The following is a 15,606-nucleotide window of genomic DNA, read 5'->3' on the forward strand; positions in this document are numbered from 1 at the left end:
AAGCCCTCAGAATTTCCCACGTGATAGGAATATCTTTGTTAATTCATTCATGGTGAGCCCCTGGGATTATACTAATGAAATGACTCATAGTGGGCCCCTAGATAATTTCAGGATAGGGGCTAGCCTTGTTGGAAATATGAACCATGTGATTAGAAGGCTCAGGCTTTGAGCCAGTGACATCAGCCTGACCTCCTTTAAGAAAGGCTGACCTCCTTTAAGAAAGGCTGAACTCAATATCCAGTTGATATTGAGTTCAATCATGTAGCCAATGGTTCCATCATGCCTTCATAATTAAACTCCAATAAAAACTCTGAGCACCTGGTGGTGCCTGTAGCTCAGCGGGTAGGGTGCCGGCCACATAGGCCCAGGGTTCAAATCCAGCCCAGGCCAGCTAAACAACAATGACGACTCCAACAAAAAAATAGCCAGGGATTGTGGCGGGTACCTGTAGTCCCTGCTACTTGGAGGCTGAGAGAAGAGATTGCTTAAGCCCAAGAGTTTGAGGTTGCTGTGAGCTGTGACGCCACAGCACTCTACTGAGGGTGACATAATAAGACTCTGTCTCAAAAACAAAACAAAACAAAACAAACAAAAAACTCTGAGCACCTAAGCTTGGTCGAAATTCCCGGTTTGTGAACACATTGATGCACTGTGAGGGTGACATGTTCTGATTCCACAAGCAGGATATGAAGGCTGTGTTCAATATCCTCTCGGACCCATCCTATGGGTCTGTTTCATTTGTCTGGTCCTGATTTGTATCCTTTAATAATAAAACCATATCCTAAATATAGCACTTTCCTTGATTCTGTGAGCCATTCTATTGAACACAAAGGGATGGTGGGAACCCTCAAATTTATAGCCAGTTGTCAGAAATGTAAATGGCTTAGGGAACCCTGAACCTGCAACTAGTATCTGAACTGAGGACAGTTCAGACAGTTCGGACAGTTATTGTTGGAGTCTATTACCTTAGCCTGTAGAGTCTGTGCTCAGTCTGGGTATAAGCCCAGAATTACAATTCAGTATTGCCATTAGGAAACCACCTAAAGCTGGGGAAAAATTACTTACTGGAATAGAGCAGACAGAACAATTCTTGGAGTTAACCCCCCACTCGAATAATCAAGAGTTAAGAAACTTCATTACCTAACAGGCCACTAGCTGAGTTAAGTACTCAAAGGGCACTACCTCAACTGTGGTGCTATATTAGTTCAGAGGCTCTAGACTAAATGCTGCTCTTCTCCCACCCAACAAAACTTAAAAAGAAAGACATGAAAAGATCCTAGTGTTTCCAAGTAACTTAATCACATCCCAGGATAAAACTTAAAAATTACTAAAGGAATACAAAAAATATCCAGTACTCAACAATGTAAAATTTCTGATAACTGGTATCCAATTAAAAAAAATATTAGAGGCCAGGCATGGTGGCTCATGCCTGTAATCCTTGCACTATGGGAGACCAAGATGGCTAGATTGCCTGAGCTCACAGGTTCGAGACCAGCCTGAGCAAGTGTGAGACCCCATCTTTACAGCAAAAAAAAAAAAAAAAAAAAAGCCAGGTGCTGTGGCAGGTGCCTATAGTCCCAGCTACTTGGGAGGCTGAGACAAGAGAATCACTTGAGCCCAAGACTTGGAGGTTGCTGTGAGCTGTGATGCCACAGCACTCTACTGAGGGTGACAAACTGAGACTCTGTCTCAAAAAATATATATATATTAAGCATACAAAGAAACAGGCAAACAACATATAATAGAGAAAAAATTAGGAAACAGACTTAGAAATGACAAAGTAACAGACTTAGTAGACAAAACACTAAGAGAACTAATATAAAGATATTCTATATATTGAAGGCGGTAAAGCAAACATGGGCATGTTAAGGAGAAAACCAAATCAAACTCTAGAGATGAAAGAATGTCTGAAATAAAAAAAAAATACATTCAACTGTATTAAAAGCATATCTGACACTACAGAAGAAAAATTAGTTGGAGGGCATGGCAATAAAAACCATCCAAGATTCAACAAAGAATAAAGACTGGGAACAAAAATGAAAAAGAGAATCAGTGAACTGTGGGACAACTTCAAGCAATTTAATTTACCTGTAATTAAAGTCCCAGAGGGAGAGACAAAAACATGAGCAGAAAAAATACTTGAAGAAATAATTCCCTCAAATAAGTTAAATTTGAGGAAAAACTTATATAGTCACAGATCTATGAAGCTCAAGGAATCCAAATGCCACGAAATAAGAAAACTATACTAGAGCACATAATATCACATTGCTTAAAATCAGTGATAAAGAGAAAATCTTAAAATAGAGAAAAGACATATTGCATACAGGGGAACAAAAATGAAATGGTGGATTTCTTATCAGAGACAATACTAGCCAGAAGACACTAAAGCAATATCTTTTAAAAAGAATTTATCAATTAGAAGTTCTGTGCCTACTGAAAATATCATTTAAAAACAGAAATGAGGGCGGCGCCTGTGGCTCAGTGGGTATGGCGCCAGCCCTGTATACCAACGGTGGTAGGTTCAAACCCAGCCCTGGTCGAACTGCAACAAAAAAATAGCCGGGAGCTGTGGCAGGTGCTTGTAGTCCCAGCTACTTGGGAGGCTGAGGCAAGAGAATCGCCTAAGCCCAGGAGTTGGAGGTTGCTGTGAGCTGTGTGATGCCACAGCAATGTACCGAGGGCGATAAAGTAAGACTCTTGTAAAGTAAGACTCTAATACAAAACAAACAAACAAACAAAAAACAGAAATGAAATACACTTTTCCCCCGATATATAAAAGTTGAAAGATTATGGGGGCAAGACATGATTGCAAGAGGGACTTTACCTAACCATTGCAATCAGTGTAACCTGGCTTATTGTACCCTCAATGAATCCCCAACAATAAAAAAAAAAAAAAAGTTGAAAGAATTTATTACCAGTAGACCTGGAGTATGAGAAATGTTAAAGCATATTACAAACCCTAAAGCCATCTCTAAAAAGACAAAACAAAAAGTAACTGCTAATAAGGTAATACTCATTTGTAATTCCCCTCCAAAATAATATTGAAGCCCTAATTGACAGTATATGTTAATGTTACTTTATTTGGAAACAGGACCTTTGCAAGTGTAATCCAGTTAAGATGAAGTCACTGGGGAGGGTCCTAATCCAATACAACTAGTGTCTTTATAAGAGGTAAATTTAGATAAAGAAATACAAGGGCTGAGTAGGTACTGAGTTACACTGTCACAAGCTAAAAAACACCTAGGGCAATCAGAAGCTGGAAGAGGCAAGGAAGAATTCTCTCCTAGAGTCTGGACAGAGAGTATGATTCTGCCAACACCTTGTATTCAGACTTATGGGATTTAAAACTGAGAAAATAAATTTCTATTGTGTTAAGCTACCCAATTTATGGTACTTTCCTAGGGAAGATCTAGACAAACAGATAAAAAGGGATGAAATGGAATCAACAATACCAAGAACACAAAATTTAAGAGGTGATGTTTATTAGTTAGTATATTTGTTTAGATTTAAGTGAAATGTACAATTCAGTAAATTATGTTTATATATTTTGTAGAATTAGCATATACTTAAACTCTATAATGTTGTTCTGTAAGATACTTTAAGTTCCTTCTTATAACAGAGCCCCAGGTAATCACTGCCTGCAAGCTGGGATTCATGGTTAAATTTACTATCCTTGAATTACAGAAACATAAAGGCCTTTTAGATAGTCAAGGTATATGAAAATACTGTGCTTTAAAATTTATATATATGTTCATTATTTAAGAAGGAGAGAGAAAATTATATCTTTCGTTAAGATAGTTACTGTAATTAATAATTGAGTCCTTGAAGAGGAAAAGAAATCCCATTTAACTTCATTTCAATGTGGAAATATTCATTATTTGAGGATTAATTTCATCATCCATTTATAGACTATTCATAATAGAAGAAGGGGAGCATGAAACCTATCTGTGCTTGACTTACAGAGAAGGTCATGTGTATAAGAAGAAACAACATGGACAAAATGAAGAGGATGCTTGTGACCAAGCAGCTGAGATTGGTCAATAGATAGGCCAATCCTCTTGCAGGACAACGCTAGACCACATGTCACACAAAATGCTACTCTAACTACAGAAGCTAGATTTGGAAATTCCCTGAACTTGGAAACTCTCTGTCATCCTCTGCATTTACCAAACTTTGCACTAACTTACTACTGTTTCTTCCGGGCTTTGGACCTCTTTGTGCAAGGAAAATTATTCAATTCTCAACCAGCTGTAGAAAACATCTCTTTCATTACATTGCTACTCACTCTCCAGGCTCTTTGCTGCTGGCATAAAAGAGTTACCGATAAGATGGTAAAACTGAGTTGATAGTTTAGTCACATACTTTGATTAACTGTACTGCTCCTTATTTGAGATATAATAAACTAAACTTTTAATTTGAATCAGACATTTTAAATTTAGTAACCTAAATAATATTCTACTTAAAAATATTTTAAAATAAATATTAGTGATATCAAAATAAACAAGAAGAAACGACAATATATTAATTAATTTTGTTGCCCTGGCTAGATACCATGGCCTAATAGCTCACAGCAATCTCAAACTCCCAGGCTCAAGTGATCCTCTTGCCTTAGCCTTCTGAGTAGTTACAGGTACCTGCCGCAATGCCTGGCTAGTTTTTCTATTTTTAGTAGAGATGGGTCTCACTCTTGCTTAGGCTGGTCTTGAACTCCTGAGCTCAAGTGCTTTACCCACTTCAGCCTCCCAGAGTGCTAGGATTACAAGCATAAGCCACCTTGCCCAGCCAATTTATAAATTTATTGAAAGAGTATTTAGAATATCTAGTTTAAACAAATCCGTGAAGCAATTAAAATAAACTAAAAAGCTATTTTTGCTAATTACTGTCTTATTTGCATCATGAAACTCAACTAAAAATTGTACTGTTTTCAGTAAGTTACAAGTTTCACATTCTACAAATTCAAATTTATATTATTTTAGAACATCTAGAAATACTATAATTTCTAGAATAAATTAATATTCATTCTGGAATTCACAACAGAGTCTATGGCCATACCACCCTGAACACGCCTGATCTCATCTGGAATTCGCAAGAAAGTTGACACCTACCTAAACTGAAGAAATATAAAAAATCAAGTTTTACAGCAAGAAAAGTGAAAAAAATACCATGATAAATACCTTGTTTGTGGGCCAGAACTTTGTGTTTGTGCAACAAGAATTGGAGTTACCTCTCGACTATTTCCACTCTGTGAGAAGACAGATTTTGTTCCAGTTTGGCCAATTCTGGCAACAGACTGTAAAACATAAAAAGTCTATGGTTTGTGAATTATGAATGCCCTATAATAAAAGATACCACAATGCACCCATCTACATTTTCCTAATAAATGAGTTCACAAGATATACTGTCACCGTAAAACACAAATTATTAGTATCATTTATGTTATTATTATTTTTAAAAATCCAATTATTTAACAAATTCAGAGGACATTGATCTTTCGAGTTATTTCTTTAGTTTTTCCAATCTTTCATTAACTGGTCTCTGTTTGCTTGGAAAGAAAAAAAAAATCTTTGGCTCTTCTGTCTACTCTAATTTATTATTATCTTATTTCTATCTAGTTTCACCAACTAGCTTCTTTGTAATCATCTATGACTGCTGTATCAGTAGAATTTGGGGGGGGGTTATCGGATGATTTTCTTCCAAACTCACTGTTACCCTAATATCCTGTATAGAATCCTCAAATTGCAAATCACAAATAATCACTAATAATCACTTTCTCACCAGATACAAAAGCCTTATTTTGAATTTTCCTGCATTCAACATCATTGATCATCCCCTCCTTTTTGAAACTTTGTATTACTTCCAAAATATTAAGCAACCTTGATTATTTGTCCTACCACCTCACTTGCTGGTCTTGTCCTATCACTTCATTTGCTGGTCTCTTTTCCTTCCATGGTATTAAGTTAGGTATACTCTGTGCTCCTTAGCTATTCTTTCTTTCCCTAGCAGAGCTGGGCCATTTTAACAACTTTGATTATTAGTTTTATCATTAGACCATATTGTTTTCTTACATAACTATTCACTGAATATTTTTACCTAATCTACCACTGCCTCAAAATCAAACTTCATAATCCTTCCTCCTTCTTCCTCAAATTGAAACTTCCACATTTCACCCATGGGACAAAACTTAAAGTCAACTTTGACCCTTCCTTATTCCTCAAATAACTATGTACACTGCACTTACCACCTGATTTGATAATTTTTAATTGACATTACATGTAGATTTACATGTATAACTTTTCTGAGAATGTCTTGTAATAGGGTAAGAAGAGAACATAGGTAGGAAGAGAATGAGAGCACAACTGGCTTTTATTATTTGGACACTAAAATCAGATACCTGTTCACTGCCTAATTTGTCTTTGGTTGTTATGGCTATTCTGGTTTGGCCTATTTCACTTGGGATGCTAGCTACCATTCTACTAAGCCTTCTTCATAACTGCAATAAATTAAATTTCACAGTTATATTTCATTCCCATAACAATATCAGGTAGTTCCCATTTTTTTTTTTTTGTAGAGACAGAGTCTCACTTTATGGCCCTCAGTAGAGTGCCGTGGCCTCACACAGCTCACAGCAACCTCCAACTCCTGGGCTTAAGCGATTCTCTTGCCTCAGCCTCCCAAGCAGCTGGGACTACAGGCGCCTGCCACAACGCCCGGCTATTTTTTGGTTGCAATTTGGCCGGGGCCGGGTTTGAACCCGCCACCCTCGATATATGGGGCCAGCGCCCTACTCACTGAGCCACAGGTGCCGCCCGGTAGTTCCCATTTTTTAAAAATCAGGTTTAAAACAAGCTATCCATAAACTACTTTGCAATCTCTTTTTACTACTTTTGGAGATCTTATCATCCACTAAGAAAAGAAAAAAACTTTTGCAGACTCTATGGACATTCAGGAGTAAAAGAGTAAAAAACAACTATAAGAAAAAACATGTTTCTAGGAAGGAAAAGGGGCTACATCAGTTATTCAAATTTTAGTATAACTTATTTAGTGTGCATGTCTTGAACATCTATTAATCATGGCAATAAACTACTTCATTTATTTATTTTTTTCCAAATTAATGAATCTTATATTGCATTGCTGAAATTACAAAGAGATCTTAAGGAATATCATGTGGTGTCTTGCTGCAGCTGGGCAACTCTTAGATCTTATTCATCAGCCTGCTGAACTGTTCCTTTTTCAGAGACATAAATACCATCCAAAAATTTTCTGATATCCTTGTTTTTAACTGTTGTGGCTTGCTGAATCAAAGCAGCTGAATTTGAAACAAGCTCAATGTCGTTTCCTTCAAGGATTAACTCATCTTTCTGGGCTTGAGATACCGAACAAGCAACGCCTGCTCTCATCCAAACCCAGCGGATATATTTTTCATCCAAGAAATTTTTTATTTCAACAAGAGACCCATTCTCCTGGATAACAATGTTGATGGGAAAGTGAGCATACACAGACCTCATCTTGTAACGGAAGCCCAGTGTAACACCCTTGATCATGTTCTGTACGTGACTACAAATAGTGTGAACAGTAGACAGTTCCTTTCTATTTCCCCACCATTTGTCAACCCAGAGCCTCTTCTTTTTCTTTCCAAGGAGACTGAGTTCCACATTGATATGGTTGAAGTCCCTCCGCAGGGTTCCTCTGGGACCCTTCACGATAACTGTGTGTCCTTTCAGAGTGATGTTGACATTTTCTGGAATGTCGACAGTCTGATTGCTGAGAATGGTCTTCATTCTCGCGGAGATGTGGCAAAAAGAGCCAATAAACTACTTTACATACATAACCTAATTCAATTATCACAGAAGATATTCTGTGCTACAGATATGCTTTAAAAGGCATGTACTTTGGCCTCTACTGCCATAAATTATATTAAAGTACATTATAAAAAGAGCCTTGGGTGGTGCCTAAAGCTCAGTGAGTAGGGCACTGGCCCCATATACTGAGGGTGGCAGGTTCGAACCCAGTCCTGGCCAAACTGCAACAAAAAAATAGCCAGGCATTGTGGTGGACGCCTGTAGTCCTAGCTACTCAGGAGGCTGAGGCAAGAGAATTGCCTAAGCCCAAGAGCTGTGATGCCACAGCACTCTACCAAGGACGACAAAGAGACTCTGTCTCTAAAAAAAAATAAAAGAGCCCCATGAAATTTGTTACAGTAGGGCAGTGCCTGTGGCTCAGCAGGTAGGGCACCGGCCCCATATACCGAGGGTGGCAGATTCAAACCCAGCCCCCAGCCAAACTGCAAACAAAAAAATAGCTGGGCGTTGTGGCGGGCATTGATAGTCCCAGCTACTTGGGAGGCTGAAGCAAGAGAATCGCCTAAGCCCAGGAGTTGGAGGTTGCTCTGAGCCGTGTGATGCCATGGCACTTTACCAAGGGTGATAAAGTGAGACTGTCTCTACAAAAATAAATAAATAAATAAAAATAAGAAATTTGTTGCAGAGACCTCATCAAATATTTTTCATTTAGTGCAGAGACCTCATCAAATATTTTTCATTTTACTATACATCTAAGATCCACTATAAAAATCTTATTGTTAGAAATATCTGGCTTTGGCTCGGTGCCTGTGGCTCAAGCGGGTAAGGTGCCAGCCACATACATCTGAGCTGGCGGGTTCGAATCCAGCCCGGGCCCGCCAAACAACAATGATGGCTGCAACCAAAAAATAGCCAGGTGCTGTGGCGGGTGCCTGTAGTCCCAGCTACTTGGGAGGCGGAGGCAGGAGAAATGCTTGAGCCTAGGAGTTGGAGGTTGCTGTGAGCTGTAATGCCATAGCACTCTACCCAGGGTGACAGCTTGAGGCTCTGTCTCAAAAAAAAGAAAAAAATCTGGCTTTACTTGAGCAATTTTTTTTCATGTAATTATTAGAGCTATTAAAAAAATATACCTGGTGGTGGGGACAACCAAAAACTATGGCAGACATAATTTCTATTATTTATATTCAAGGGGATAGAAATCATTTTGCTAAAAAATGGAAATTAAAAGTAAAAACATGAATATGTTTATTTAGCTATATATTAAAATAAATTAAACTTGTGAGTTATAATCTTATTTGGCCAAAAGAGCAACTAGCCTTGTGTCTCCTAATATAATCACCAAGAAGCAATGACAATAATAACATTCTCTAATATTTTTTATAGATCAAGTCTAAGGCAAAACCAGTTATGCAAAGTCATCAATAGATTCTCTCTGAATTACCTTTAGCAGACTGAAATTTAAAAAAAAATTGCTTTACTCAATACCAAAACTGCATTTTACATAGAAAATACCTTTTTTGAAGGGGCTCCGGTGGATGGCACGTCAATTACAGAAGGTGTATTAGTGTAGTTTTGTAAATAGGATCCATCTCCAGGACTTGGGGTTTCTAATGGCAAAATCCCAAAACTGAGAAGAGGTTGAAATCAAGGTGTCAAAAAGTCATCAAGGCATATATAAAGCAGCAGTATACTTAAATTAGAAGGTCTAAAAGGAAGAGAATGGCAAATCAGTCTTGGGGACAGTGAGGATCTGAGGGGCAGATTAAAAATAAGCCATCTACGTAGTCTATTCTACCCACCATAACTAAAGTTAAAAAGAAAAAAGCAAACTGGGAATTAAATTGACAACAACTACTGATCTCAGGAGATGTGTTAGAAATAAAGAAGAGTGGTTTTATTACAGTTAAGATACGGATGATCAAATTACTTTAAGTTCTTAGAATTTATGGGTTTTAGACTCAATTATGGAGAAAATGTCTCTAGAGACCACTGGCTGATTAACAACTCTCTAAAATCCCATTGTCATGTCATTTTAGTAGCTCCCTGATCCTGGGACCCCCTTCATTGTGTCTGTTTTTTTATGAGGTAATTTAGTAATTGTGTAATTTTTTTATGTTGATACTTATGGATATATGTATCCTATGGACTGGGTTCTTGTATTTATATATACCTATACTTCTAATAATTTGCACAAAATATTTAATATTGATAGATGTCAATACTTCCCCCATGTTTTGAAAAATAGCACTTTTAACAGTAAGCAACACTGCTCAGAGTATATCATGAACATAAGGGTTCACTAGTATCCACTGGTGCACAGCCATAAAGACAGTCTCTTTTTTATTTTTGAAGAGTCTCTCTTTGTTGTTCCTGCTAGAGTTCAGTGGTATCATCATAGCTCAAACTCCTGGGCTCAAACAATCCTCCTGCCTCAGCCTCTCAAGGAGCTGGGACTACAAATGCATGCCCCTGCACCAGGCAAATTTTTGTATTTTTAGTAGAGAGGGTCCGCACTCTTGCTCAGGCTGGTCTCAAACTCCAGACCTCAAGTAATTCTCCAACTGTGGTCTTCCAGAGTGCTAGGATTACAGGTGTGAGCCAACTTGCCTGGATGATAGTATAATGTATATAAGGCATTTTTAAGAGTTAATTTGTTTATTTATTTGTTTATTTTGAGACGGAGTCTTACTCTGTTGCCCTGGGTAAAGTGCTGTGGCATCATAGCTCATAGCAATCTCAAACTCTTGGGCTCAAGTGATCCTCTTGTCTCAGCCTCTCGAGTAATTGGGAATATAGATGCCTGCCACAAAACCCAGCTAATTTTTCTATTTTTTAGTAGAGACAGGGTCTGACTCTTGCTCAGGCTGTTCCTTCAACTCCTGAGCTCAAGTCCTCCACCTGCTTCAGCCTCCCAGAGTGCTAGGATTACAGGTGTGAGCCAGTGCACCTGGACATGTTCGAGAGTTTTAAAAAATTCTCTAATATTTAATATTAACTTTTTATCACATTTACTATGTTTCTTTTAGTTCATTTTCTGAAAACAAAATGCCCCTATTTACAGAGTGATTTAGGAAGTAACTATTCACATTAACTTAAATTACTAATAACATAAATTATTATAAGATCACTCAGTATTTTGACACATTTTAAAGTATCTTTTGACTTACCTTGGGGTTAATGGGCTAAGAGCAGTTGATCCTCCTAATAAACTTCGACCAGTTTTTGGTTTATTTTGAACCTGTTTAGATAATATGGAAGTTCCTGTTCCAAGAGGGACAGTATCAGGTGAAATTACAGCTGAATCAATATAAGACACTGAGGAATCTGTATTCAAGGAGTACTTTGAATTGGAAGATTCTAAATTCAGTCTGTTTAATTCCTGAAACAGAAAATTCCTATCATGTCATTTACAATATATTATTTAGCTCAGATCATTTTTTGCAGTTTTCATGATATTTTAATCACTAAAGTATAATACACTTACAATTGTGTCCTGGGGCGTCTCCATAAGAACTGTGTCAGGCTGTCTGTGAGATAAACTATGACTAGATACTAGTGTTGTGCAAGAGTTGGGCACACAATTGCTAAAGTTCTGTAAAGATGTTAATTTAAATGTTTGGTCAGGATCTGGCTTTTCACCTGCAAAGAGAAAAAAAAAGTTTGCCACTGAGGAAATGAGGGATATATGTTTTTTGAGTATACTAAATCAGTGGAAATAAGACCTTATCCAAAGTTTTAAAAATGCTCTTGTCCATTTGTTTCTTTTTTTACTTTTTCTTTTTGAGACAGAGTCTCACTGTTGCCCAGGCTAGAGTGCAGTGATGCAGGCTCCATAACTCACTGGAGCCTCTAACTCTTGACCTCAAATGATCCTCCTTCCTTAGCTACCAGAGTAGTTAGGACTATAGGCGTGAGTCATGAGGCTTGGCTAATTTTTTATTTTAATGCTAGAGAAAGGGTTTCACTATGTTGCCCAGGCTGGTCTCAAACTCCTAGCCTCAAGAAATCCCTCTGCCTCAGCTTCCCAAAGTGCTAGGATTATAGGTGTTAACCACCATGCCTGGCCTCACTTCTGCTAATCAAATTACCACCCCAAAGACCATCTATCAACTTTATCATAAAAGTTACCCCTAAAATAAAGCTATAAATTTAGGAAATAAACTAAAGTATAAGTACGCTAATTTTAAATGTAATAGATCACAGGAAAAGGCAGATTTCTTAAAGCAGAAAACTGAAAAGTTAAAACCCAATGTATTTTACAGGAAAGGTTGAAGTACCTCTTTGTATACAGATACAATGTTTTTAAAAATGGCTCTTTATGCAGACTAGAGCATAATAATGACACCCTCTCTCCGTTGTCCAGGTCTTATAAGTTTCTGCTCCAGGCATTGTATTAATTTCCTTAGAAATCTTATTAATTTCTTTTAGTAGAAAACAATTTTGATTAGGGTTAAACATACAACATAAGCCCTTCTAGAAGACACAAAATATTAAAGGGAGACTGGGTAAACAGAAAAAAAAACATTAACTTTTATCTTTGGAGTAATGAAAAGTCTCATTATTCCTGAAATGTACAATTTTAACTTATTTCTCACTCTCAATGTTAAAAGTGCTTAGCTTTGCAAAATATTTTTTCTTGTGGATGAATTATATTACTTTCCAAAAAGTAGGGGAAAAAAGAGGAAACTGAGAGTCTACCCATTCCCACCCCCACACAAACCTACCTATTTCACATAATGATTCAAAGGGAGACCAGAGGAAAGGATTTAAACTAAGGCTCTTTTGGTAACATTCTGATCCTTTGGCAAGCCGATCTGTCTTGCTATGGAGAAAAACAAATCGATTAAATCAAATACAAACTCCAAAACATTATAAAGAAATTTTTAGTAAGAAAATTAGGCAAATCGTATTTATGTAAGTTCAGAGAGCACTTTTCTTGATGCTTCCCTAAATTATCAATTTTTCCTTTACTATCTTCTAATCTCTTATTATTTAGGACAGTTCAAGGCAAAAGTCAGGCGAAAGCAAATAGGACATGAATTGAAAGAAATGCTAATAAAATAAACTATCATTGCCTTCCTCTTCTGAATATTACCATTACTTTAAATGTCCTGTCAGATACTAGTTTCTGAAGGAGACATAGAAAACCAAATGCTCCAAATGCTTCAGTCTTATTCTTGATTTTTAGTATAACATCCAAGTGGTAATTCTGAAGGTGCATAGTTGACCACCTTCCTACATTGACCACCTCCTTAAGTTGATCTAATTTTCATAGACCAGATAGGCACCATATGTACAATATAAGTACAGTAGACCTAGTTCCTTATATTGACCACCTCTGTATATGGACAAGTTTGTTACACGTCTTGGGTGGTCAATTTACAGAAGTTCTATTATTTTCTTCTTTAGCTCCCAAATAAATGCCATTCCTTCCAACAAGTTGGGGCCTCATAAAATTTTTTTTTAAAAATTAAAGATAATAGGCTTGGTGCATGTAGGTCAGTGGTTAGGGGCACTGACTACATACACCAGGGCTGGTGGGTTCGAACCCAGTCCAGGCCTGCTAAACAAACAAAAAAAATAGTTGGACGTTGTGGTGGGAGCCTGTATCCCAGCTACTTGGGAAGCTGAGGCAAGAGAATTGCTTAAGCCCCAAAGTTTGAGGTTGTTGTGAGCTATGATGCCACAGCACTCTACCAAGGGTGACATAATGAGACTGTCTCAAAAAAAAAACCCCCAAGATAATAAATATTAATAAATGAATAAAGAAGCCATTGCCTCTGTCCTCAGTCCCCTTTTTTTAAATAAAACTTTCTCTGATGAGAATCTCTTCTATAGAGATGACAAATAAATCTACTTCCCTGATTTCAAACTTACTTTTCCTCTGCCTATTGGCAGTTTCATCTAGTTTACTTCCTGATCTGAAGTTTAAGTTCAAAATCAAGTTCATCTTTTCTTCCAAAATCTGTTCATTATTTTTGTGCAATTTAAGGGCATCACTATTCTTGTAAGTTCACAGACTCAATACTGCTAGAGATAGCACTGATTCATTCTTCTTTCTTGACCTTCATGGCCAGTCAGAAGTCTTAATTCATATACTTTCATTTTATCTTTGGCATAAAGTTCCCTCTTCTTCACTGTTACCATTCCTTATTGCTTCTCATCTAAACTAACAGTTAATGCCTCATGTTTCTCTTTATCTGTTCATTTCATGCTATATAGGCACTTCCTCTCTTACAGTATTAACCATACATAGTCTGCCTATTTATTTTTTCATGCGTTCTGTCTTATAACTTATTATAAGCTTTTTGAAGATAGGGAATTAGGGGCGGCGCCTGTGGCTCAGTGAGTAGGGCGCCGGCCCCATATGCCGAGGGTGACGGGTTCAAGCCCAGCCCCGGCCAAACTGCAACAAAAAGATAGCCGGGCGTTGTGGCGGGCGCCTGTAGTCCCAGATGCTTGGGAGGCTGAGGCAAGAGAATCGCATAAGCCCAAGAGTAGAGGTTGCTGTGAGCCGTGTGACGCCACGGCACTCTACCGAGGGCGGTACAGTGAGACTTTGTCTCTACAAAAAAAAAAAAAGAAGATAGGGAATTAGGACTTTTTCATTTTTATATTACCTCTTTCCTGTTTTCAAGTACCTTGGTAAAATTTAACACAAAACAAACACTTTTATTAATAATTTTAAAAGTTGCATTGAGGGGACTGTATGATTTATTTAAATGACCAGAAAAGAAGTAGACATTGATTTGAGCAAGGTAAAACAATTTATTCAGAGAAAATATTCTGGAAATGTAAGAGATGGTCCTTTGTGATAAAAAAACTTCTTTTCCAGTATTATTTAAATGATAATTGTATTTTCTTTTTACGTAGCAAAAGAAAAATTCTCTCAAATTTCTGGCAACTCGGCAAGGCTAATTTTTATAAAGACGCATGACCTAATTAATAGACCATAAAATACAAGACATTTAAATCAAAATTAGTGTCTGCTAAGAGATCAGATTTACATACACAGATACATGTATAAATTATACAAGAGCTACCTGGGGAAGAAGCCAGATGTGGAATTATAATGGAGATAAAACTTTGAATTATTCAATAGAGAAAATAAATAGGGAAAAAGAAATTAAGAAAATTAAAATGCTGGAATGGGAGATAAAACTTTGAATTATTCAATAGAGAAAATAAATAGGGAAAAAAATTAAGAAAATTAAAATGCTTGGGGTACTATTAAATTTAGGCGGAAATTTTTACTAAAATTGAGTGGCTATGACACAAAATCAAGCCAGGAGTTCCCCAAAGAACAGGGGTAAGAAAATTTATTTAGATGGTATTGGGAAGAAATAAAGTTACTTTAGGAATCAGACCCAGTATCAGTTGTGTCCTAAAAAAGTCTCATGTGTTACAGCAGACACAAAAAGACTAAAAAGTCTATCAAAATGTCTATCAAAAAGATAGAAAAGAAAAAAAAAAAAAGAAAATTTAACATCCTTAACTACAAAGCCTTATGTATGTATTGAGATTACTGGGTATAATACTGGTCAAAAGACAGAAATATGATGGCTAAAATGAAAAGCCAGTTTGGGGACAGGGTTGTTCCACTTTTGGTAGTCGACCTTTTAATCTTTTTGTTTTTTAAGACAGAGTCTCAAGCTGTCGCCCTGGGTAGAGTGCTGTGATGTCACAGCTCACAGCAACCTCAAACTCTTGGGCTTAAGTGATTCTCTTGCCTCTGCCTCCCAAATAGTTGGACTACAGGTGCCCATCACAATACCCGGCTATTTTTCAGTTGTGGTTGTCATTGTTT

General features: G+C 37.2%; 2 protein-coding genes across 8 annotated transcripts in view; both read right to left on the minus strand.

Moving 5' to 3' along the window:
* CDC27 (cell division cycle 27) overlaps window positions 1-15,606 on the minus strand; it is a 90,595-nt gene that overhangs the window by 35,178 nt on the left and 39,811 nt on the right. For 4 of the 7 annotated variants that reach the window (XM_053568279.1, XM_053568280.1, XM_053568284.1 and 1 more), the window contains 5 exons: window positions 12,524-12,621; window positions 11,284-11,438; window positions 10,967-11,178; window positions 9,312-9,426; window positions 5,175-5,308 (listed from right to left, as the gene is read on the minus strand). In XM_053568279.1, coding sequence (XP_053424254.1) covers window positions 5,175-5,308; window positions 9,312-9,426; window positions 10,967-11,178; window positions 11,284-11,438; window positions 12,524-12,621 — 714 coding nt within the window. The remainder of the gene's footprint in view (window positions 1-5,174; window positions 5,309-9,311; window positions 9,427-10,966; window positions 11,179-11,283; window positions 11,439-12,523; window positions 12,622-15,606) is intronic. The other 3 variants (XM_053568282.1, XM_053568281.1, XM_053568285.1) reach the window with 1 other exon arrangement.
* On the minus strand, window positions 7,097-7,793 carry LOC128569793 (60S ribosomal protein L9-like). Its single transcript, XM_053568287.1, has one exon. The coding sequence runs from the start codon at window positions 7,776-7,778 to the stop codon at window positions 7,200-7,202; it is 579 nt and encodes a 192-aa protein (XP_053424262.1). The 5' UTR covers window positions 7,779-7,793; the 3' UTR covers window positions 7,097-7,199.

The sequence above is a fragment of the Nycticebus coucang genome, chromosome 18 (assembly GCF_027406575.1).
Source record: "Nycticebus coucang isolate mNycCou1 chromosome 18, mNycCou1.pri, whole genome shotgun sequence".
NCBI lineage: Eukaryota > Metazoa > Chordata > Mammalia > Primates > Lorisidae > Nycticebus > Nycticebus coucang.